Source organism: Rhipicephalus sanguineus, chromosome 11 (assembly GCF_013339695.2).
Source record: "Rhipicephalus sanguineus isolate Rsan-2018 chromosome 11, BIME_Rsan_1.4, whole genome shotgun sequence".
Taxonomy (NCBI): Eukaryota; Metazoa; Arthropoda; class Arachnida; order Ixodida; family Ixodidae; genus Rhipicephalus; species Rhipicephalus sanguineus.
Genome location: NC_051186.1, coordinates 73,535,940 through 73,560,884, shown reverse-complemented (window position 1 = coordinate 73,560,884; position 24,945 = coordinate 73,535,940). Strand labels below are relative to the sequence as shown.

The 24,945-nt window shown below is 46.4% G+C and overlaps 2 protein-coding genes across 2 annotated transcripts in view; both read right to left on the bottom strand.

Moving 5' to 3' along the window:
- Nucleotides 1-443: 443 nt before the first annotated feature.
- On the bottom strand, nucleotides 444-4,814 carry LOC119373218 (uncharacterized). Its single transcript, XM_049411181.1, has 3 exons — nucleotides 4,805-4,814; nucleotides 4,491-4,693; nucleotides 444-1,673 (listed from the first exon to the last, which is right to left on the bottom strand). Exons 1-3 carry the CDS (start codon nucleotides 4,812-4,814, stop codon nucleotides 1,311-1,313), a joined length of 576 nt encoding a protein of 191 aa, XP_049267138.1. The 3' UTR covers nucleotides 444-1,310.
- A 12,106-nt stretch (nucleotides 4,815-16,920) lies between these two features.
- The window catches only part of LOC119373417 (serpin B8), a 32,617-nt gene continuing 24,592 nt past the window's right edge, over nucleotides 16,921-24,945 (bottom strand). The window contains exon 3 of the mRNA XM_049420404.1: nucleotides 16,921-17,892. Within this exon, the coding sequence (XP_049276361.1) occupies nucleotides 16,985-17,892 (908 nt within the window). The 3' untranslated portion in view covers nucleotides 16,921-16,984. The remainder of the gene's footprint in view (nucleotides 17,893-24,945) is intronic.

The window sequence follows — 24,945 nt, the reverse complement described above, 5'->3', positions numbered from 1 at the left end:
GCATGAGCGCCGATATCTTGGGCTCTTAAACGAATGTTTTTCTTGTTTGCGTATAATGTGACGTTAATCAACACGCTCATCAAACGCAGGGTGCACCTGCCGAACCATTTTCATGCGGTTTGCACCTCTTGCACATATTTTTGAACTCATACGTTGCGTACCTCTCAGCGCACACAAATTATTTAGAAAAACGACACTGTAACAACAATAATCAAGGAGCGTTGTCAGAATGCTCGGAAATAAACCTAGTGTCATGGAAACAAAAAAAATTGACGGTGAGTTCTATGCAGACAAATATTTTCGATCAAAAATTGAGAACCACTCTTGTTTTGCACGCAAAATAATTACGTAATTAAGCCTGACGTAATACGCCAGTCCGCTGATGGATGACAGATGTTTATTGACTGAATCAATAAAGAGTAACACTTCTTTTTTTTACGCGCAATACAGGGTTTTGAGATAAGCCTAGACATAATGGTTGTTACTGTATTTAATTAGGCTTTGTAAAGAAATAAGCATTGAATAGTGACAGAGAAGGAAATAGTCGTTGAGACAGAATGCGAAATTTATGAAGTACAAATCAAGGAAGTGTGAGTCATGGTGGGCGATCGCAATTTTTTAAACGTTATAATGAACATATTCAGATACGGAGAATGACTTGCCAAATCTAGCAGATACATGCACCTGATCGCTATACTTCAGGTTACTGCTGCGACCAATACTATCGTATATTTATCTTTAACCTGCCTTATGTAAGATATTCGTTGCCCGGCGGGTGTTATCTAGACAGTGAGACATTCAGCTCTAACCTTTTGGTGCTCTTGACTGGAACTGAATAAAAAACACAGGTCTTTCGTTCTGCAACTGCCGTTTAATTAGACTTTTGTTTCATACACGCTATAAGGAGAGCTTGGCTACAAGCCAAGGCCATCGCAAAAATAACCGTAGCCTACGGCATCACAATAAAGGGCGCCAGGTGTTTTCATTGGCAAAGACGAGCGCACATGATTAATAATTTAGGGAATTTTAGAGACACATCAGTTTTATATCTCTGTCTTTGTTTTCCTCTCAATTTCTTTGCTTAGACACCGACAGTTTGGTATGTTCCGATCTTCATGTATCAATCAAGATCAATACGAATTACTAAATCAGCATTGGAAGACCACGAGTGTCCTTTCTAAAATATGAAATAAGCATGCAACATTCTCGCACTCATGTATCTGTGTCAGCCGCAACTAGATATACTTCTGGAGCTGCTTGCTTCCTCGCCATATGACTCCAGCTACTTTTTTGTTTAAAGTACATTCAGACTAATGGTACCTCAGAAGTCTGACAAACTTTGACACAAACAGTTCTTCCCAAGAGTCTTGAATGGCGGCCAGAGCCAGGTGTCGCAGCAGACCCACCGTCGCATTCACAGTGGCACCGGAAGTGTCGTCGACGTTCATGGTTACACGTCCTGTGCGTAGGGTCGTCACCAAAGGATCGTCGTACTGGTCGAGAACCCTCCGGTCTGCTTCAACATTGTTGTTGTCTGAGGGCCCCGCGATGAACTTGAGATGCGTGGTTACCTTGACATCATAAGCTGCGAGTTCCAATGTGTTGTTTCCGCCACCCGCCCTTAGAAACAAGCAGAGCACGGGTTCTTCAGCCAGTAGGTCAAAGCTCACTGCCTGCAATAAGGATACCGTAGTGATGTCTACAGACAAATGTTGTCATGACTATCCTCTCGCCTGCTTCCAGCGTCTAACATCAATAAGGTGCACTAACGCTTCGAGCACTGAAGATCGTTATGTCTGTAGTGTGACATCCTGAAAACAAGGAGCGTTTGCTTCCACAGAAAATAAAGGTGCTTTCTTTGTACGCTACTGTTTGTATAATTTTGTTTCTTTCTTTGAAGAAAATATTATGGCCCTTTATTTTGCAGTTAAATAGGACATCAGTATTGTGTTGTCCTAACAATTCAAAACTTGTAATGGCCCTTTGTAGTGTTATTGCATGAAGCGCTGCAGTTTTATTGCTGTATTCATGCGGTAAATTAAGTTGACCTAAATGAGGAGTAAGGACGCCAAATGCAGTAAAGAAACAAAGGTAACGTGCTATCATTGCAAACATAGCGGGTATCGGCATCATTTTGCAACTTTACAAAATAGGCGTGGAGAAAAATAAACAATCTGAACGACGCTATCACCGGACATGGAGTTTTGTTTTGTTTCTAATGGCAGTAGGCCTTCTGCATTATGTTATGTGTCAGCTACCGCTTGCATGCAAATATGGCTGTTATTTTTCAAGCTCCGCAGAGCTACATTGCCGCGGCGTTTCCCAGAGCTTGATCAACCGTATATTCCATATATTGCTTTCACAGCGCCACTTACTCCGATCGCTCCTTGTTTCACTTATTTCCTACATGTATCTAAAAATCTAATAATATGCTGAAATAATTGAATGCCCGCTGTGCACTGAAGGCACCCAAAAGCCGCATTCTAAACGTCACTAGAAAATTTTGTTCTAATTTTCCGATTCGCTGACGGTCATCGCAGTGAGTTTCTGAGCGCAGATTCTGCTCTATGTTTGCTTGGAACCCAGCCTGCAGCATTTACTAATTTGCGCACGAGAACCAGGAAGCGACTATAATACAGGAGTGTATGGAAACTGTAATGTAGGCTTTTAAAGAAATGAAGCCGGATGAAGCTTCGCCAAATGACGCGTGCAAATAACAAAAATGTTCATGTTCTTGTTAGTACCGTATACATATCGCTATAAGTAACAAAAAAACAGCCCTCTTTACAAGCGCGTTGAAATGAAAGAAGGACGTGCCTGAGAGTTACAAAGCAAGACATATAAGATAAGGCTACTTCCGCCTTTTCGTGGACCAAACTGAAGGTAGCTTAGCGATTAGCGTGTTATTTCTCTAATGGAGAGATGTGTTACGCTAATACGGATGGGTTCAAATTTCTGTTTATTTTTCTTGCCATTTGGAATCCAACGTGCTGACAAATGCAAAATATATAAAAAATACTGCTCCAACGAAGCCGCATTTGTAGCAATAATTGGAAGTGGTGGTTAGCGGATTCCAACGGCATCGTTGGTCCATCAGACATATGCGTACGTCGCCACAGTTCCTCATGAAGAGGCGTAAAAAAAAAGCGTTTTTTTTTTTCTCCTGAAAGTGCACATCAATGCTGTGGGCTCAACGTGGCACCATTTGCAGCAATGAATAACGCACTTATCTTCATTGTCAGCCCCCGCTGAGGCGCTCACCAACTCAACTCACCTCAGTAAGAATCAGGACCATGCGAGATTAGATTTATCTGCCAAATGGTGATTAGACTTATCTGTTATATGTTTAGGCTACGCATGCGAGAACTAGCGAAATACCTTAGATGTATTTGCGTAAGGAACACTGCCGCACTTGTCTAACCACGGCAAGTATTTTTATTGCGATGTCTACTCCGATGCTGATGACTTTTCGTCCTTTTCCCTCTCGGCGGATGGTTAGAGCAATGGCGTGTATTCACATATCCCGAAGGGCGCAATGAGAGTACTTCCGATCGACGACACATGCGGGTAACGTCGAGCAGAAAGGCCTCGTACAACGCCATTGGCTATGCGGTACGTCGCTGTCACTGGTTCTAGCAGTAGTGATCTTGGCAAAATAGCGAAGACTGCGAAGCGGCCCACGTAGGCTACTGCCCCCCCCCCCCCCCAGTGACACAGGCCGAACCATGGCAAAGTAGTAATAATAGTTGTGCAATGCCAGGCACGACCTTCCCTTCAGTTCAAATTTTATGGGGGTGGTATGGAATCATATGCGACTCTTCCACATGAGACGGTGACCGGAAATTGCGCTATTGCGCAACTTCCGGTCTTTAACACATGAAAACACGCAGCGACGGCCCGCTCACATTGTCAGGCGGCCTTCAGCGATGGATAAGACTATAGGTCGAATCAACCATAATATATGTTGGGGTTTGACGTCCCAGAACGACGATATGATTATGGGGGACGCCGTAGCGGAAGGCTCCGGAAATTTCGACCACCTCGGGTTCTTTAACGTGCGTCTGAATCTAAGCACACAGGCTTCTAGCCTTTCCGCCTCTATCGAAACTGAGGCCGCCGTGGTCGGGATTCGATCTCGCTATCTCGGGTCAGCAGCCGAGCGTCATCGAATCAAGCATAACGCATAGCACCGAAATACCAGTCCTATAGCTGAAGAAAATACGCATTATATGCATTTAGTCCACGCGTTAAATATAATTTCAATTGAACTATATATAAGGTGCCTTAAGTTCAGAGAGATTACATTTCTAAAGGAACTAGTAGCAACACGTCGAATGTCCACAAGAGTATTGGCATTGAAGAAGTTACTTCACTAGCTGAAAGCATTCTGTCAGATTCAACATTCATTCAGGCTATAGCTGCGATGCTTTCTATAGGAACGAAGAAGTACTCCACTATACCACCCGGTAGAAATTGGGGGCGTCAGGTACCTGAGTTTCGTTTTCGCACACAGTGCGGATATTTCCATGGCGTTGCAATCGACCAAGGCCGATAATCTTGTATCCATCGAAGCCTAAAGGCCCTGGACCTGGACCTTCCACTTCCGTTTCAGAGACATGTACCTCTTGGATACCATGCAGGGCGCCAGCAATGGCACGTTCCAGGCGTTCGTCGTACGTGGCATTACACCATTCTAGAGAAGCGAAGGCAACTTACAAGGTAAACGTTCTGTAGTGGTAGTGAAAAGAGCATCAAGGAACGTAAAGCGGATCGAACTCTTTCTAGTATTTTTATGCACTTATACCTGCCACCATATGTAACCTAGGTTTTAGATTATCGTGTGCTTACAGTGCGTACCTCTCCTAATGCTGAAATGCCGCACACTCAGAAAAAGCTCGTGAAATACACTTTCTTGCTATATGGCGACCAATCTGTCGAAAAAAGGTGGTTGCTTAATACTCTCGCGAGTAATGTGCTCGAGACAATCTTGCCTACTTTGCCGTTAAATATATTAACTTAGCGGTAATTACGCCAAGGGTATCGTAATATTAGTTTTTTAAGGTGGCGAGATTGATGTGGTACCGAATAGGTTTCAGACGCGATGCTAAGTATTCTCTGATCCAGAATTAGCAAACAGTATTAAAAAATTCACATCCGTAGCGGCAAGAAAAACACAGTTTTCCGTCTGTCGCAATCCCTTTCAATTTTACAGCAATCGGTCTATGCTACGAGGTAAACAAACACAGACATTGCACGTAATGTATGTGATTGTCACGTGACAGCATGATGTTCAGATCGTGAGGTAAGACTGACGCATGTGCTAGGTTGCACGTTGAAGCGAATTACTAGAATAAAAAAAATCAGAAGTGCCGCGGAAGACGGAAGCTCGAAGATATCGAAAGTTCTTGAACATGGGCAGTTGCTGGAGCTGTCCTTTCGACAAGCGGCCTTGTCTTATTCAAGGCTTCTTCAAAAGCAGCCTTGAAGAAGACATGTATTCTTTTTGAAACGTCAGCTCCAGCGATACACCCGAATTTTTCATCTCATACGTTCAAACGACACATTTAAGACGTCGACAGGTATCGGCGATCGGGAAAGCGCATCGGCGTCAGAGTGCTTCCTTCCCGATCGGTAGACAACGCGGATGTCGTGTTCTTGTAAGCGAAGCGCCCAACGCCCGAGCCGTCCTGATGGATCTTTTAACGAGGACAGCCAGCAAAGGGCGTGGTGGTCGGTAACAACGTCGAAAGGGCGACCGTAGAGGTATGGACGAAATTTGACGAGAGCCCAAATGATGGCTAAACATTCCTTTTCTGTGACGGAGTAGTTTCTTTCCGCCTTCGTTAAAGTGCGACTGGCATACGCCACAACGTACTCGTCGTAGCCGTCTTTCCGTTGCGCTAGGACTGCACCAAGTCCGATGCCGCTGGCGTCCGTGTGTATTTCTGTAGGGGCTGTGGGATCGTAATGACGAAGGATCGGTGGAGAAATTAGTAGGCGACGTAGTTGCTCGAAGGCTTCGTCACACGAGGTTGACCACGCGGAGATGCCGTTGCTTGCGGTAAGCAAATTGGTCAGTGGCGCGATGATGCTTGCAAAATTGCGCACAAAACGCCGAAAATAAGAGCAGAGCCCTATGAAGCTGCGGAGTGCCTTAAGAGTAGTGGGCTTGGGGAACTCTGCGACCGCACGAAGCTTGGCGGGATCAGGAAGAACACCATCCTTTGATACAACGTGCCCTAATATTGTTAACTGACGGGCAGCAAAACGGCACTTTTTGATGTTCAGTTGGAGGCCTGCAGAGGAGAGGCAGGTAAGTATCTCACCCAAGCGAATGAGGTGCGTTGGAAAATCGGCCGAAAACACGACGATGTCATCAAGATAACAGAGGCATGTTTTCCACTTGTAGTTGCGAAGGATTGTATCCATCATACGCTCGAAGGTTGCGGGCGCGTTGCACAGGCCGAAAGGCATGACGGTAAATTCGTACAAACCGTCAGGTGACGAAAGCTGTCTTTTCGCAGTCATTTTCAGCCATGGGCACTTGCCAATAGCCCGAGCGAAGATCCAGAGACGAGAAGTACTCTGCGCCTTGCAAACAGTCGAGGGCATCATCTATCCGAGGCAGCGGATAGACATCTTTGCGAGTGATCTTATTCAGCCGACGATAATCCACAGAAGCGGATTGACCCGTCCTTCTTGCGTACTAGCACCACAGGAGACGCCCAAGGACTGTGGGAGGGGCGAATGACGCCACGCTGCAGCATATCGTCGACTTGCTCGCTAATTACCCGTCGTTCCGCTGCCGACACGCGGTATGGGCGCTGGCGTAATGGAGAGTGGGAACCAGTGTGGATGCTGTGAGTGATGCTCGCCGCACGTCCCAAGGATGGTTGGTCGCAATCAAACGATGACCGAAACTTTTGAAGCAGGGCGAGGACTTGGCGGCGGTATGAATCCGGCAGATCGGCGTCCAAGGCGGCTTCAAGAACGTCTGACGACGGCGAAGACAGTGATGGTGAGGTGCAATGCTCGGAGGAAGTAAGGGCGTCGAGCTGATAACAGGGCGTGTCGTCAGAAGTCTCAAGGATGTGAATTGGGTCAATGGGCTGAACACGACCTAGTGATTCTCCGCGCAGTAAGGTTACGGGGTGCTTAAACGGATTGCAGACAAGCATAGATGATAATCCGGATTCAGTGGCAAGAACGGCAAACGGGAGAGGTAGAGCCTTCCGACGCAGAAAAATAGGCGACGGCGTAAAGAGTACGGTGGCGTCGGTCGCGGCGGAGCAAGATACGGGCACAAGGACCGACATTTCGGGCGGTACTTCCGTGTTGGATACAACAGTGAGCTTTGCGGCTTTAGTTGCAGAAGGGTCGGGCAGTACGGATCCAGAGAATGGGAAAAGCGCCACTTCGGCTCTGGCACAGTCTATGATGGCCCGATGTTGCGACAAGAAATCCCAACCGAGGATGAGTTCATGGGAGCATGAAGAGAGCACGAAAAGTTCGACAACGTATACAGCGCCGTCAATGACCACTCTCGCGGTGCACGCAGCATGCGGTGCTACATGCTGTGTACTTGCAGTGCGCAGTAGCATGCCAGATAGCGGCGTGGTGACCTTATGCAGTTTTCTACAAAGCTTCTCGTCGATGACAGAAACGGCAGCCCCAGTATCAATAAGCGCTATTGCGGCAGTTCCTTCAACTATAACGTCCAATAAATTGCGCGGCGACTGTGCAGGCCTTGTAGAAGTCGCGAAGCTTGCAGTTCGTGCCTGCGGAACTGCAGCAGCTAGTTTCCCTCGCTGGGCGACTGGCGACGACGTAAGGGCGAAGGCGAGCGACGACGTGGGGAGGGTGATCGATGGTTGGCGAAAGGACGTCGCGGTAGCGGCGAAAAGTCTGGGTTGGAACGCATGGCATTAGCGGTATCATCATTCGAGTAGCCGTATCCAGGTACTGCAACAGTTGGATGAGCAGAAGGCATGCGACGATTGCAGAAGCGTGCGACGTGGCCGGCGAAACCGCAAGCGAAGCATATGGGTCGGTTGTCCCGTGTGCGCCAGGGGTTCTGAAAATGGCTTCGAGGTGGAACTTGGGGCGACAAAGGAGGGGAGATGTTCGTGGTCGCATCGCGGCAGGAAATGCGACGGTCTGATGCGCAGGTCGCGCTGCGACTGCAGCATAAGTCAGAGGTGCAGCTACGGGAGCGAATGGTTGAGCCAAAGGTAGAGACTCGGCAAGCTCCTCGCGAATGGCCCTTCTGATGGGATCAGCCAAAGGTGTGGCAGGCTGTACAGGGCGATCTCCTAGCGGAAGCATGGACAGTTGGCGCGCCACCTCTTCACGAATGAAGTCCTTAATCTTGTCGGAGAGGGATATATCGGACGCCGGGTTGGCGGCAAGCGTGAGACCCGAGAGCGAGTTGGCAGGTGCAACAGCGCTGCGCGCAAGGACCCTTTGTCGACGCAACTCATCGAAGCTCTGGCAAAGGGTGACGATGGCCGCGACAGAAGTAGGGTTTCGCGCAAGAAGCATCTGGAATGCGTCGTCTTCGATGCCTTTGAGGACATGCTTCACTTGGTCCTCTTCGCTCATCGAGGAATCGACGCGGGCACAAAGGTCCACGACATCCTCTATGTAGCTGGTGTACGTCTCACCAGGCAGTTGAGCGCGTTGGCGTAGACGTTGCTCAGCGCGGAGCTTTCTCAAGGTGGGGCGGCCGAAGACTTCCGTGAATGCTGTCTTGAAAGCGGACCAGGTCTGTAATTGACGCTCATGATTGTGGAACCAGAGGTTCGCAACGTCAGCGAGATAGAAGATGACCGCACGTAGTTTGGCCGGGTCATCCCATTTGTTGTGCTCGCTGACGCGCTCATAGATGGAAAGCCAGTCTTCTGCGTCAGTCTCACCTGCTGCGCTAAAGACTGGAGGGTCGCGTTGCCGCTGGACGGCGCCGCAGCTGGTGGGAGGGGCGGCGGCTTCAGGCTGATTATCAACAGCGTCGGTCATAGTGCTTGAAACAGCTGGCAACGTTCGGTTGCGAAGTTCCAGGTTGAGGCCAGGGATTCCAGCACCTCCACCAGATGTCGTACGACGATTTATTGTGCGACGGCGACGTCTTAAACAGTCGAGGAATAGCACCGGCAGAAGCCGAAGGTAGATCGCGTGCACAGCAACAACAGACGCGGAAGCTCTTCTTTCTCTTCCTCACTACAATGCTTATAAATGTCCTTCATACCTGATAACGCATATGCTGTGGTGAATGACAGCACGAAGCACAGGATAGTCGCTTGCGCCATCACATCTCTCACACCATTTCCATCTCTTTCATTTATTTGGCTGTTGCTGCGACGAGAAATTAACCTGCAAGAGTCGCATAAAATGCAATGAATATGTAGTGAACACAACGTACGTATCGGTTGTAACCTACTGTTGGTATTGCTTGACTACCTGGTATCGGTTTATCCTTTTCAATTTACGCATTTGCAGATTACGTACCTTTACATTTCTTGGCCCTAAACGAGTTCATTTGTTGTCACAATTCACTAGATCACGCTAATTAGTCTCACTGACATTCGGACAAATTGTACGAGAATACACCGCGTTAAAGAGCTGAGAAGCGCTCAGTATTTTTTTTTTTTTGCGTTCACCAGTGTCGAAAACCAGGAATAAATTCCTTTTGTTGCCACCTTCCTACTCGAAGCCAGTATTTTCGGGGGGCTCCACTCAAAAGATATATGGTCAAATATTGATTTCGAAAAAACGAATAAATCGTGCTGACGCACCGCCCCGGTGGCTCAGAGGTTATCGTGCTCGGCTGCTGACCCGAAATACGCGGGTTCGATCGCGGTCGCGCCTGTCGCATGTCTATAGATGCGAAATGCTGGAGGCAACTGTACCATGCGGTGTCAGGTAATGTTCAAAATTATCAGCTGGTCTAAATTATCTGGAGTAGCATTGGGCACTTAAACCCAATGAAACTAATACTAGCACGTGATTTTGGCAAAAGCAACCATGATCTTGCAAGCTTTCGTAAATAAAAGAACAAGCTTTAAGCATGTAATACCGCTGCAGATGAGGAACAACTGCTCTAATACTTTTGTTGCGATTGTTGAGGGTCTAAAGGTGTTTTTGATGATTTTACGTCATCCTCTTCACATTCATCTAACATTTGCAGACGATATCACATTTTCAGCTCCGGCTTAATGTTTACGGAGGTGAAGCTTGTCTTCTCAAAGACTACCAGAATATTATATATTAAAGCCAAAAGGGCGCAGGTTTTCAGCCTTAGACATAAAAGTTTTAGTGAATGTGTGCCACAAAAAAGCAGCAACTGTGTGCAACAAGATCACCACGCACACTGACAATTACATTATACAAGGAGGTATTTGCTTACCGTTGAGCGGCTGACCGCAGCGCTGTTTTGAATAGGGGCTAATGTCGAGAAGCTGGAAAGATACTCGAGGCGCGCCTACTATCTGCGGAACAGTACACCACAGCTGGAAGCCCAAGCTTATTCTCTGAAATCGTACGCTCATGCGCTATCTTGCCAGGCACAGGGCCATTGCTCACGAGAGTGACAAAATTTTTGTTGCAGTTGATGTTCCGGGAAAAGAAAGAGCTCGACACGGCCTTTCCTCATAAGACATGCGCAGCCTTTTCTCGTACTTATAATTACACCTTACACTCTTTTGGCTGTACACGTGCTGTGTTATTTACGCGGGGCCCATGGTACTAAGTGGCTATTCGCGGCGTTCACCCGTTCTTAGCGAAGAGCGGTACGTGACGCTTCCGTATTAAAAAAAAAATGTTGCATGAGCAAATGTACACGTGCTTCGCATTTCTGATTTTAGATAGACCAGGAGCCTCTAGAAAGCGTAATGTAATTTGACAACATATGAATTCGAGGAATTGGAGCATTTTTGGCCATTATCATGCTTCATGTCCTGGCGCTGCCACTCTTTGTGGTAGGATTTTGTATAAAACAACGACATCAACTGCATGTGATTTTAATGAGTCGTTCGGGGGTTGATGCATTAACAGCTGAATGACACCCCTTACAAAAAATCTTATTGAAAAATAATTGAAAAGCTAGTGGTCAATGTTGACGCATTGTATTGAAAAGTATTTGAATGGTATTTGAAAAGTTATTGAAAAGTCATTGAGCTCACCATTTACACCCATTGAAAATTGGCCGGTGATATTTTATAAAAAAGTTATTGACACAAAAGTGATTGAATAGTAGTGAACCTGTTATTGAATAATTTATGAGCTGCAATTCAAGCAGCATTGAAATTTGATGATGTAGTTATTGAAAGTAAATGTACAGTATGTCGTAATAGTTTTTGAATTCTTGTAGACATGCAAGTGTGATATCCTCCCCCTGAAAGAACAATGCCTACTGGCACATGACACAGTAGGCATGGTCCAAAAGGTCTTGCATAGAACCTCTTGAAGAATGCCTGCTGAGGCACGTGTTTACAATATGAATTGCAGTTCCTTGGGCTTCATAAACACTTTTCGTAACTCTAATAACAGCTGCTAAGCGCCCTTTATGGGTTTTATATGAGCACACAGCTATCTATAGATAGGCCCTGCTGGTGTATGCTTGCATAAAAAGCAATAAGAGGCCTGCATAGTTAGTGTTATTGTGGCAGACTGTGCCAACTCGCATTCTGCATGGGAAACAGCAAGCTACACGTACACAAAAAGCAAAGAATGACTTAGGTCAGGTACTTTTATTTTCACTGCAGTGGCACTACAGTAAGGAAGGCATAACTGCTCCAGTAACATATACAACCTCGTGTATGCAGCATAAACATCCCTAAAAAATATAACTGAAATAGTGTGATACGAACAAAATTGGAACACAGAAGCCACTCCAAAAGCATAGTTCCTCATATTCACTTAGAAATAACACGTACTGTGCACATTTTGACTTTTTCAAAACTTTGTCCCCTCCCAAGAAAAAAAGAAAGCAGAACACGTACACTTACAGCATAATAAGGCAGCTTGCCTATAAAACCCAAACACTGAAACCACTACAAATTAAAGCAGTTAATCATCACCTGAAAATGCGCTGTGCATATTTTAAATTGTAGAAACCCTACCCTCTCTCAACAAAATACTACAGAAGGGACATGAACATTTATGGCATAAGGCAGCCAGCATATAAACCAATATCTCAACACTTAAAATTAGAACACTGCAGCCACTACAATACCACAGATATTAAAGTTCACCAGGAAAAAACATTGCACATATTTTAAATTGTTCAAACATACCCTCTCAACACAAAAAGAAATGCAGAACAAGAGAAGTAGCACAAAACACTTACAGCATAATAAAAAACACCATTTCACTGCTTAAAAGGGAAACACAGTAGCAACTACAAATTAAAACACAGTTCTTAATAATGACCAGGAAAGAACATTGTGCACATTTCAAATGAACTTTCTACCCTCCCTTAAAATATATATGACTAGAGAAAGATCATGTGCAGTCTGCAGGCTGAACTCGAATGCTGCGCTGCGTTACAATATGTATTTCAATGCCGATTGTATGCTTGGGGTTCATATACACTTTTCGTAACTTGAATAAAAGCTGCTGGGTGCACTTTCGTGAGTTTATATGAGCACACAGCTGTCTACATGTGCACTGCTGCTGTGTGCTTGCATAAAAAGCTATAGGAGGCCTGCAGAGTTTAAGTGTTATTGTGACAGACTATGCCAACTCATTCTGGACGGGAAACAGCAAGCTACGTGTACACAAAAAGCAAAGAATAACTTAAATCAGGTCAGTTTATTATCACTGTAGCTGAATTACAGTAGGTAAGGCACAAGTGCACGGAGGCAGATCGCGCTTTCAATAACTGCAATAGCAAAAGCTCTTTATCGCCTATTATAATGCTTCAATTCTTCCAACCCCGCGTAAACCTGGAAACAAGGTAATCTGGGCGAGAAATAAAATTCCAGGACACGGGCACATAAGTCAACTGAATGACACACACACAGACACTGGGAGAAGTCAACTCTTTTATAAATTCTGTGACCTTTCGTTTTCTTTCAAGAGCCCATGGAAAAGAAGAAAACGCAAATATGCCGACAATCTATCTTTATTTATGCAAAAACTGCAAGTAACCCCACCATCAGAGATGAAAGCCATAATTTGTTTGGTGTAGCACTTGTTTCAAAATGAAAAGGGTGACTCGCACCTGCAAAGAAAAAAAGCAGGAGAAAAGGAAATTGTTGTATAAGTTCGTACCTAGCAGAGGACGGTGTGAACAGGCGAAAACTCGATAACATCGTACGGCTACAAAGGGGCGAACATGCTACAATTAACCAGGCTGAAGCGACGCGCGGGAGAACGAGCACTTTGAAGGCGCGCGTCGAAACAGTCAAGGCAAAGTAACATCTTGGCACTAGAAAGACGCCCCACTTATGTCCCTAAAACAAGATTTTGAACACTCACTCACCATTCGAAACTATTCCAAGATAGCGCAAATAGCGCAAAGTAGCTTTGCAGAGTCAGAATCGTAGTACAGGCGCTCGAACGTAAACGTATAATGTATACCTTGAAACAAGCTCCGTTAAGCGCGGCCAATAAAAGTCAGTACGTTCGAAAGTGAACGTAAATCGTAACCTACATTTATATTAGGACAGTGTAATCCTGCATGCCGCAAAAATTACGCAGACACGTACTTCTGAAACATGTCGCGCATGTAGCCCGTGATGCAACAAAACACGCATTTTTCATGGCTTTCGAATATAATTGTGCACAGGTAAAGAAAATTAACTTACCTTCAACAAGGACAGAGGCCTGTAGTTTAAAGAATCCGCAAATCCAAGCAATGGTAAGCGCACATCAAGGTGATCGCTTCTGTCCCTAAGCAGAAATGAAGATGCGACAGCCTCGCACCCAAACTGAGACGTCCATTTCTCCGCAGGAAATGTTCCGGGACTAGGCTTAACTCCAGTATGCGTATAACGGCCACTAACAGGCACTCCAGTAGAACGTAGTCCTTGCATGCAGGTACACGAGTGCCGAACATGCCGCGAAGTAGTTTCTTCACAGCTGCGTTCATAATTTCCGTGAATCACGGCACTCACAGAGCACGAACCAAAGCGAGAGGAGACAAGCGCGGCGAGCGCGACCGGCACGTTCGAATTCCGCGTACTCGACTGACGTCACACAACGACGCGGATGGATACACCGGATAGAGCACCAGCGCTACGAAGCCCGTCACGAAGTTAGGCGGTAATTGCTATTATTAAAAAAGTTACGTAAAGCTTGCTGGTTAACGACCTTCGCACTCTGCATGTTTGTTGACGCAATGCAATACAACAAATTTATTATTCTTTTGGCGTTATTTTCTTAGTCGCAATAAGACATGGCACGCAAGCTCGAGTTCAAGCGTTCAAGCAGTTCAAGTTTCAACGTGTTTTGCATGGAGCAAAGGCGTGCGTTTGCGACAGCAGGGATAGTAATAAAATAAAATGAAAAGGAATGATAGTCGCTGGTACATCACGTTTCTCTGGTAGATGTATGCGGTGAGGTTTGAGATAATGGTTTAGTCGACACCGCGTACAGGCAGGCGCTGTATTACGCGCCGAGGCCCCCACCATCCATAGGTAGATACTTTTACGTCGTGCCCGCGATAGCGTTAAAGATCTCGTTTCGCAGAAATTCCGGTGTCGGCGGCGGCTTCTTTGGTTGCGAGCGAAAAAGCAGCGTTGGCCATGAGCGAAAATTCGAGGTATATTCAAATAAAGATATCAGCCATGGGGCACCGTACTTTGACTTTCCTTGCGGCACGGTTTGGGTCTCTACCGAGAAGCGAAGGCAGGCTAGCGATCGGCAAGGCGATACTCACCCGTATACATTGGACACACAAAATATTGTTGTAATAAATGTGCTGTTGAAGAGGGCGCAAACCTTTACCTTTACAATACGTATTTCGTGTGTGTGTGCGCGTGCGTGCGTGTGTGCGTGCGGATATCGCTATCGCGTTCAAGTTTAACGGTTTATCAATTTTTGTTACTGGCTTGCCTCCACGGCGGTACATAAATGGTGCCTATCCTTAAACACTGCTTATGACCGTTAAATCCTCAAACGAATCTGCCTTTGGGGCCGCCGCGGTGGTACAGTGGTTACGGTGCTCGGCTGCTGACCCGAAGATCGCGGATTCAATCCCGGCCGCGGCGGTCGCATTTTTAATGGAGGCGAAAGGGCTAAAGGTCCATTCACTTCAATTTAGGTGCACGTTAAAAAGCCCCAGGTGTGTCATATTTCTGGATATGAGCTCGCCACAACGGAGTGACTTATAATCATATTGGGGTTTTGGCGCATAAAACCGCAGTAATTCATTAATTAAGCTTTCTTTGTGTATTCAGCTGCAGTACAGTTTCTGCGCACTGTATACCGTGTCCTAGGAGGTTACAGTTACCTGCGTTGCTTCAGGTACTAAAGCAAGAAGTCAGCAATGCTTTGTTGCCGCATGAAGAGTTATGTAGTGGGTCGTTCGCTTAGAGCTAATTTAAACGGGTAGGCTTGAGAAATCACGTTGCCGAAGGTAGCTAGTAATATAATCCCACGTAGGGGCCAAACTTGAGGGCCCGATCGCGGGCACTGGATGGCCAGGGTTTGGTCATTGAGTTCGGGGCTTCGCAAGCCTCATGCGCTTCTGAATATCTGTTACCATTGCTACATCTCTGCATTACTGTACAAGGTTGCGTAAAATGTGGAGTCGTATTTAAATATGAAATTGTATTTTTTGTAATATATTACATTACTTGCAGCAGCAAGTTCTGCATATGCTTAAAAAAATTTTGCTTTACATTGGCTGACACATAGAGAGCGTCCATGATGCAAGTAGTGCTGTAGTGTTGATTGTGTGCAAGAGTATTTGTTGCTTGCCGGAAATTAAATGTCATCTATGCCGGCTACCAAAAAAAAAGGCAAATAAACCTACTATATGCGCATGTGTGTCTGGGTTTCTTAATAAGATGGCAGGAGTGCTCGTGATATTATCTGTAATAAGTTTCACGCCCACCTGCATACGTGCGCGGCCGGTCCTAAACTCAACCACCGTACAACATAAAATCAACAAAACATCAATATATTTTTCAACATGTACTTTTGATTGGAAAGAATCAATGACAATTTCGTTGTCTAGTCATTGAGAAGATTCAACGACATTTGACATTCAGTTGAAAAGTCATTGATTCAACCATTCGTCAATCATTTGTCAACAGTTACTCAATAGTCATTTTTATAAGGACTGCGTGTATTTTCTGACGGGTAAGCCGTCGTTGTCGCAGTCTAAGAGAATACAAACACACGTTTTTTGTATTCTCTTAGAGAATGTAGAGGCTAATTGGTTACCTTTCATTGGGTTGAAGTTAAGCGTGCATGTCGGATTCTTGCCCATACAACAAAAGTGATGTTGATCGCTGTAGCAGTTTTGAGACAGAGGAACTTATATTGCTGGAATTTCCCCGAGAACCGGACAAAATACCTTGTGCGTAATGCGAAGTCCTCATTACCTGTCACGTTACGCTAAAGTTGTGTATCTCAGAAGCATCTCGCACAGGAAAGAGGTTGGTGTGCGAGTAACAAATTCGAATCTACTCAGTTCGCTGTCTAAAACACTTGGTGAGGAGAGAGTGCATTCGGTTGTGCACAACGGTATGTTTCCAGCAAATAGTTCGGCTTATGTCACTTTACCGTACCTGCTTCAGCACGTTCTGACGACTTCAAGTGTTGCAGGCGTCACATTCGTAAGGGGATCTTCGACACTGTTCAACATAAAGGATAATGCTTGCCACTGCTCAAATGATAATGTTTAACACGCTTAGAAATAAACGGGTACGTTTTATGTTAGGAAACCAGCAACAAGAAATGGACTGTTTACGAATATATTATTGCATCGGCGAAAATAGCGGGAAACGCGCCCTAGCGTCCCCGTCCCTGTGTCGTGTTAGATAATGTGCGTAAATGAACCGAGCATGAGAACGGTATCCGGATCACGGGCGAGCACGACAAACATGAACGGCCTATCGACCGTTATCTTGAACACGTTCTTGCCACCGCTGGCGGTGCGCGCGGTCTCCTCTGCCTTGGCTTCAGCCGAGGCAACCTTGGGACCCTTGTGTCCAGCCCTGAACACGGCCAAGTGCTTCGCCGCCGAAAGCCTGAGCCCCACGATTCGCGCCATGTTGACAAAGTCGGCGGTATCGTTGAACGCGTCCATCACGCCCATGGGCTGCAGGTAGTTCTTCAGATCGGTGAGGCACTTCACCTTTATCCTGGGCATGGTCACCGTCACTTGGCCTCGTCGCTCCAAACGGCCGAGGCACGTCAGGATAGTGGCTGCTGTGAGCGCCTTCTCCAACTCAACGAGGCTCGAATTGGGCGCCGGGATGAAAATGACGAGAGACCGCCGTGGGTCCTGGTAAGGCAGGTCCACTACGGTCCCGGAGAAAGGGTCACCCTTGTGGAACCGGGCGTACCGGAAGGCGCCGGTCAGGGACAGCGTCGGCACCTCCTCGCCCACTCGGTCGTCGCCGGCGTACTCGGGGTGGAACACGCCCTTCGAGCGCTGCGCTCCGCCCGCGGCGAACCAGCGCGAGCCGAAGCAGAACACGCTGGCCAGGACCACGAACGTGTCCAGGTCCACGCTGTCGCCGCTGAAGATGTCCCGCTCGAAGCAGAAGCCCGTGAGAGCGCGTAGGAAGCCGTCCAGGGCGAGCCTGCTCTGCTCGGGGCTCTCCTCAAAGTCCTGGACGTGGAAGTGAATGCCGAGGTTCGAGAGCGGCTCCTTGAACTCCGCGGACAGGTTGACCCGGGCGTCGTGGTAGAGGCCAGCATAGGACGTCACGTTGAGTCCTGCACATTCATATTGCTAAAAGGAATTAGCAATGGTACGGATAACTAAGTTGACGTAGACGTAACGAACTCTGGACTACCAAGTTTTTTATTGTATCTTGTCACTTTTTACCGTGCTTGTTTTGCTTTTTCAGCTACGAGCTTTTTCAGAAAAATCTCATAGGCTGGAAACAGAAGGTAAACTTTGGTGAGCAAGTTTTTCTTGCTCTCTATGCTACAAAACGAACAAATTGATTCCTTCTCTAACGAGCAGTAAGTGAACAACTAATCAACAAGCAGAAGATACATTTGTAATATCGTTTCAGCTTTCCGTTGGAGCACGTATATGCGATGCAGTACACTTATAATGAAGCAGTATAACCCCGCCAAGTAGTAGCCCTACTGCATGGTCTTTGGCTCGAGGTCACACGACACTAATGTGGTGAATGTCACTAGTTGCATGGAGACTTCATGAAGAAATTTTATTAATGTGCTATGTATAAATTGCAAGCGCTAAATGGTTCTTCTAGCCTTCCTACCACTTTTACGTTCGAACACCGGGTTCCTTTGGGTCACTAAAATTTATTTTGTTTATGCATCATTGTGGTGTACTTGTTACAAGTCTATTATCGCGTTAACTGACTTTTTTTTTCACATCAATATGCTCTCAATAACTACGGTTTAGTATCTTTTTGTTCCATTAGCGTTTGGTTACATTAAATCTCTTTTACAATGTTTTAATAATGGCGCGTTGAGGTGATTCCTGGGGTTTTACATGCCAAAACCCCATTATAATTATGAGGAAACTTGAAAATAATTTGGTACCCCTGGATTTTTTAAGTGCACTTATATCCTAGCACACGGGTGCTCTTTGCTTTTCACCCCCACCGGAACGTGACCGCCTTGAATCGAACCCGCGCCCTCGTGCTTAGCAGTGTGACACTTACCCGCTAAACTACCACGGCGGATTCTATAGCAAGGTGTGTGACCGGGCTAGCTGGTATTCCGTAGCCACGTAAACGGCGCGAAGAGGCACAAGGCGAAAGTACTAGGGCTGTCCTCATCGATTCCTTGTCTGTATCCGCGCTGTTTACTTAGCGGGTTCTGTGGCGGAAAACAAAGTCGACTAAAAGCTTATCTGCCCATGCTCAGGTATGGCAGCGTCGACTGTCACTCAGGCACACGTGTGCATCTACGTGACATATAGCCAATATATCTTCGTAGTAGACAATGACGGGTGGTTCACAGGCCACTGGTGCTGCCATTCATGAGCATGCGCAGATAAGTTTTGATCACAACTACCTCAACCTTCCGATTTATCATACCACCTAGTCAAAGCTTCTAAAGCGAATGTGTTTCCGTAGTGTACCAGAGTGTGTGTGTCGCGGCTTGTGGAAGTTCCTGCAGAACAGGCGGCTGGCGTGACTGTCGAAGCGCGCCACGATCTCGCCATCGTCGTCCGTGTGGAGCACGCGCGCGATCTGGGTCCGCGTGTCTCCACCCGAGCCATGGTACATGGTGACCAGCATGCAAGCCAGGTACCAGGGCGACAGCACTACGTTGCCGCCTTCCTGGCGCATGCGCCGGTACAGGTCGAGCGGGAACTGCAGCAGCGGACCGGCCATCTCGGGCTCGATATTGAAGGGGTCGTGCAGGAACCTGATGGGAAAACAAGTTGCATCGCAGTCTTCATCTGAGTAAAAAAGCAGCTTGTGATCTAAGTGTACTAAATTTCAATGTATGATCAAATTGACTAGAACAGCTACACTTCGAATTGGTTCAAGGGTTGATGTAAACTAGTGTGCGCTAGCGTCAGTCGGATTTGCTGCGAGGACATCGTTTTCGTCCTGTGCCAGCTCGTTTTTAAGTGCGAAAGTACTCTACCATACCTATCGAGATTTCAGGAATGTCTGGAAAGAATACGAGGCTTCATCTGAAGTCACTGGGGAAACTGCTCATGATCCATGCCTGGGCTAGGCATATCTCCGCTCTTCGGCGCTTGCGCGCATTTTCTTCACGTCCTACATTGAAAGCTTCGCGTCCCGTCACGTTGGTGCTCCGACACGGCGGTTTCAGTGACGTCAGTGCAAGACATCAGACGTCACAGAAACCTGACATGGCTCCGACACGGCGGGACCGAACTTCGCGATGTCACGTGAACGTTATCAGTACATCGCATGCAGGCACTTTTCTTGTTCATGTACATCGGCCAAAAAAAAAAGGTTCTAGCGGTGTCGTTATCACACTGAAGCAGGCTAGTCCCTTCATGGTTATGTTGCCTTGACGACGTAAAATCCATCATTTTGGAGCACCAGTGCGCTGAAGATCTGCGTCTGCGGCGTCACGTGCGAGCTCTCAATAAGCTATGAAAACACATGCCTATAGACAATTAAGGCTAACCTTGAATTGTACACTGTGGCGTCTCTAACAGCTTCCGGGGCGCTGAGGATCTGCGTCTGCGGCGTCACGTGCGAGCTTTCAATAAGCTATGAAAACACGTGCCTATAGACAATTAAGGCTAACATTGAATTCTACACTGTTGCGTCTCTAACAGCCGTTGCGTTCGTTCATCGTAATAAACCGAATCTATCTAGTGTAGAAACGGTGCAAGGATTTTAAACCCTGGAGTACGTCTGAGCCTAATCTTCAATAGAAGAGGATAACGTAGCCAGGCACGTTCGTATCGCCTTCTGAATGCGTCACTTTTCGGAGGACACCTCAAATGTGCGCTTAACATTGGTCGTTTCAAGCTATCGTACAATGCCTACTGCAAGTACAGTTGCGAAGTGCCCGCTACGTGATCATTCATCATATTGCGAATTGGCGACGTAACCACTACGCACCTGCGCAGCTACACATTTTGTTCATGCCTTTGCCAATGACGATGATTATTTATGCTTGAGCGCTTCGTAACGGGTGGGCCTTTTAACCCACCCACTCGTTGCGCAATTTCCATGTTTTCACACCTGGTATGATTCTACGCTTCTGCCATGCAATATTACATGCATTAAGGAGACTCCTTAACCTACATCACATTCGTACAGGTTTTTTTTTTCGTTTTTCTTTTTCGAAACAGCTTCAAGCAGTAGCGTGGGTATGTTGTGGATCACCTGCTTTCCGTGCAGTAATCGTGGGTTCGATTCAGGCTTCGACCCACGAGTCTTATTTGCGTGCATCAAGAGTTTTCACTCACGGAAAACGCCAGTTTTTCGTTCCCAACCAACGACGCCGACACCAGGAATTTTACGCGAAACGGGCTCTTTAAGGCCATTGTGTAATACCTCCAGATTTCGCTGTCCGTTTGCAGCGGCTCCGACAAGGTATGGCCCGAGTCGGGGTGGTGACGTGCTTCCGGGTCAGTCGAGTTGCTCGCCGCGTAGCTGCACGTCGACGACGTCGAGCTCCAGACGCTCAGCCTGTGCGACTGCTGCGCCGTGGACTTGTGCGCCATGACGCTGGAGCGGCGACGACTTGGCGCTGCATCCTGCCGGGACGACATCTTTTCTTCTTCGGATCACGCTGTGCTTGCTTCTCTATTGAACGTGCCACGAGCGATTCAGGCATCTTCTTTGTTTGTTTGTTTGTTTGTTTGTTTGTTTGTTTGTTTGTTTGTTTGTTCATTTTTCCTCCAACACTATGGCACATGCCCACTCTGGGAGATTGGCCAAGAAATTGTAGTTTAAAATTTAGAAGATAACTTGAATAATGTTGAACCATAAACCTAGAGTTATTGTATATATAGTAACCCTACATGAACCTGCTCAGGAGCGCCACCATGTTATTTCCTTCGCCTCGAATGACGCGTAGCCTATGTTTTGTGTTCTATTAGTAGTACCAAAAACTTACTCTATTATGTCAATTACAAGTATAAAACTTATCGAGTAAAGTTTTATTAGATACACTCCTGCAAGAATCCTCGTTTGATTCGTCTAAGAATGATTCCTAAATGGTTGTTTGTAAAATTTGTAAACGACTAGGGGAAGCGAAACAAAAGCATTTGCATATATTGCATAGAAGTTGTGTATAAACTAGGCCAATCGTCACTCCGCCAACAGCTACGTACTCATTAATTACCTCCTCAATATAATACTATCATCATGATTAGAGTTAGCATTTGCCATTGAATTTAAAACAAAAGCGACTGTTGCCACTCCGCTGAAACGAAAACGGCAGCTCGTGAACGGAGCCAATTCGTTGAACTGACTGGAACCCTGGGAGCGATAAGAAACGCGAACATATCGCAATCAGCAAACAGACACGTAATAATGAATTGCCTACTCAACGTAAAACCCCTAGTATGTATGTGCCAAAACAATTGGGCACACCCCACTATTCCCCACTGCCATTGCGTATAGCAAGGGGGCCGGGGGGGGGGGGGCTGGCTATACGCAGCGGCCCTGAATTTTCTTCTATTTTGCATGCGTATATATACAATCGCATGCACAAATACACGCAGGAGTATGCATAAATTGGGGTTGAACAGCACCCTTCCCCCCGGTAGAAAATTCTGGCTGCTCCTATGCAGCCCTGGCCTAACCAAAATAAACGCATAAAAGTAAATTAATGATTTACAAATTCGTTAACGAAGGAGTAAAAAACTCCCAGGGTCCCTTACGCACTCACCTAAGACGACTGGAAGGCGACTGCCACCTTCTTTTTCTTCTCAGTCAATGTATTGTTCCTGCGGCTGCGCCCTCCGAAAGTTTTCTGCACCTAATGTGGTTTTGCATCGCCTCCAGGGTCGGAGGCACCTCACCTGGTTTTGCACTGCCTCCGTGATCGGCCCACCGTTGGCCCAGCTACGACGTCATCTGATGACGTCATAATGTCGTCACAAGTTCTGGCGATCTCTGACGTCATGAGGATGTCATATGATGACTTGAAAATGGGGTACCAGCGAAAACACAGAAAACACGTACACAAGAACAAGGCGTTACACACGGACGAACGCTTGTGTGCGTGTTTTCTGTGTTTTCGCTGGTACCCCATTTTCAAGTTCATAATGCACCAACTGGCCCAACAGCTAGCGCTAATGCTCATATGATGACGTCATCACCTGATGATGATTTTTTGCATCGCTAGTGTTGACGCCGACGCGGGACGACGGTCAATTTTCGCGCTTGATGAGGCATCTAAGCTTTTCGCCTTAATAGATAACTTGTACGCTGGCCTTCTGGCCCAGGCCAATCGAGGAGGAATTGCTTTAAAGGAGCAACTGCTATATTCAGAAATCATAAATAAATCTAAAGATAAGTAACTGAACAAATTAAATAAACAAATGCATGCGTTACACAGCTTCGCCGGCCAATCGCCTTCACAGAGTGGAATGGATTCTGAATTGTTTAGTAAGTTTACTCCATTACTTTCTTTTTAAGAATGAGGTCCGTTAAGCATGCGATGTAAGCTATAGTTTATTCGAGTGTGTAGCGAATTTGTAATCTCACTGAGGTCACTTATGTGTATGCGTAATATTTCAGCTTTGAAAGGCAAGCGCGCTTACGAATGAACATGGGTCGGTGTAACCGTCACTTCAATAGCTTTAAAACAGCCGCTTCTAGAGCAACATCCGTCCGACTGCCCCCTTGAGGCATCGCCGACAAACAGGACCTGGCGTTTCTTAAGGCCACCGATAGATGGCGACTGTCCGTGAATCCTTGAATTGTTGGCGGTGTTCCAGTGGCCAGCAGTGGGGTTTCGCGGGGCAATTCGCGATTAGAGCCGTCCAAAGCTAAGTCGTGAGATCGCCGAGACGTGGTTCCTACCTTGCAGTCCATTCAGTACTCAATTGTCTGATGGGAGGGTGTTTTCATATTACCTCGTTGCTACGCTAATCGGGAATGCTGTCTTGAACTGACTGCCACATCACAAACTCGCTTCGCCACTGCCGTCATAACCATAGGCGTGCGCACAGAGGGGGGGGGGGGGCAGGGGGGACGCAAAATCTGCCCCGTACATTGACCCTTCTAGTCACCTAAGAGGGGGTGGGGCCAAATGTGCCCCATACATTGACTGAGTAGATTGGCAGGGCGCTGCGATGAACCTTTGCCCCCCCTGATGTGGAACCTTGCGCACGCCTGTGGTCATAGCCTAGTATTTAAGGATGCTTACTGTAAATACTGAGCATAGAGAATACATGTTTAATGCTTGCGCCCATATCTCAATACAGTCAGGTGGACTTTTCGCTAACAGAACTGCGTTGTGGTGGACGTTCACTTAGACGCTGTTCGGACCCTTTTATTCTTTATAAACAAATATGAAAATATCATGCAAATATCATGCCAAACAACAATTCGGTTGCTACTATCGAGGCTCTAAAAGTGACTGCGTTGCAGGTCATAAGGCGAGTTTGGTTGGCGCACGGATGATCACGAATTGTGGCATCGTTCTTTTTTTTTTTTTTTACTATCGGTTGTTGCGTTAATACCAGGTTCGCACGAAGTATGGGTGTTTGCCACGCTGTAGGTGATAAATACCTCCCATAAACAAAGTGCCAAGGAGAAAAAAACTAATTACTAAAAAATAAAAGCCAATCTATGGCAATCAGAACGAAATCTAAGTGTACTTGTTAAAGAAACGGACGAACAGTTGTCGTTACGATTGTAGCCCGTGGTCAGCAAAACTGGCAGAGACATTTTGCGGGCGAACAGCTTGAAAGGATCCTACCATTGCCCAATTCACGTGACATTATTATTATTATTATTATTATTATTATTATTATTATTATTATTATTATTATTATTTGTAATAAAACTTCACTTATTAAATGAACACCGACACCGGTGCTGTACGTAGAAACTGGACGCAGCTAGTTCCATATTACCGAAGTCACAACAACGCAGATAGCGCCAGTACCAGTGATTGTGCGAAGAGTGAAAACTCAGTCGACGAAAACTGCGGGCCATTGTCGGAAACAACTTCCTCGGGAATTCCGTGGCGTGCAAAAATTGACTTGCAGTGGTTGACTACGGCTGCGGAAGTGAGCTTCTCAAGTCGAACTAGTTCGGGGTATCTTGAATAATAGTCTGTAGCTATCAACCACCACTGGTTCTTGAAGTGAAACAATCCATCGCAATG

Coding starts and splice junctions, on each gene's coding strand:
- LOC119373218 (XM_049411181.1), bottom strand. Junction 1,674..4,490: donor TGTGCGAAAACGAAACTCAG/GTACCTGACGCC, acceptor TCCTTATTGCAG/GCAGTGAGCTTTGACCTACT.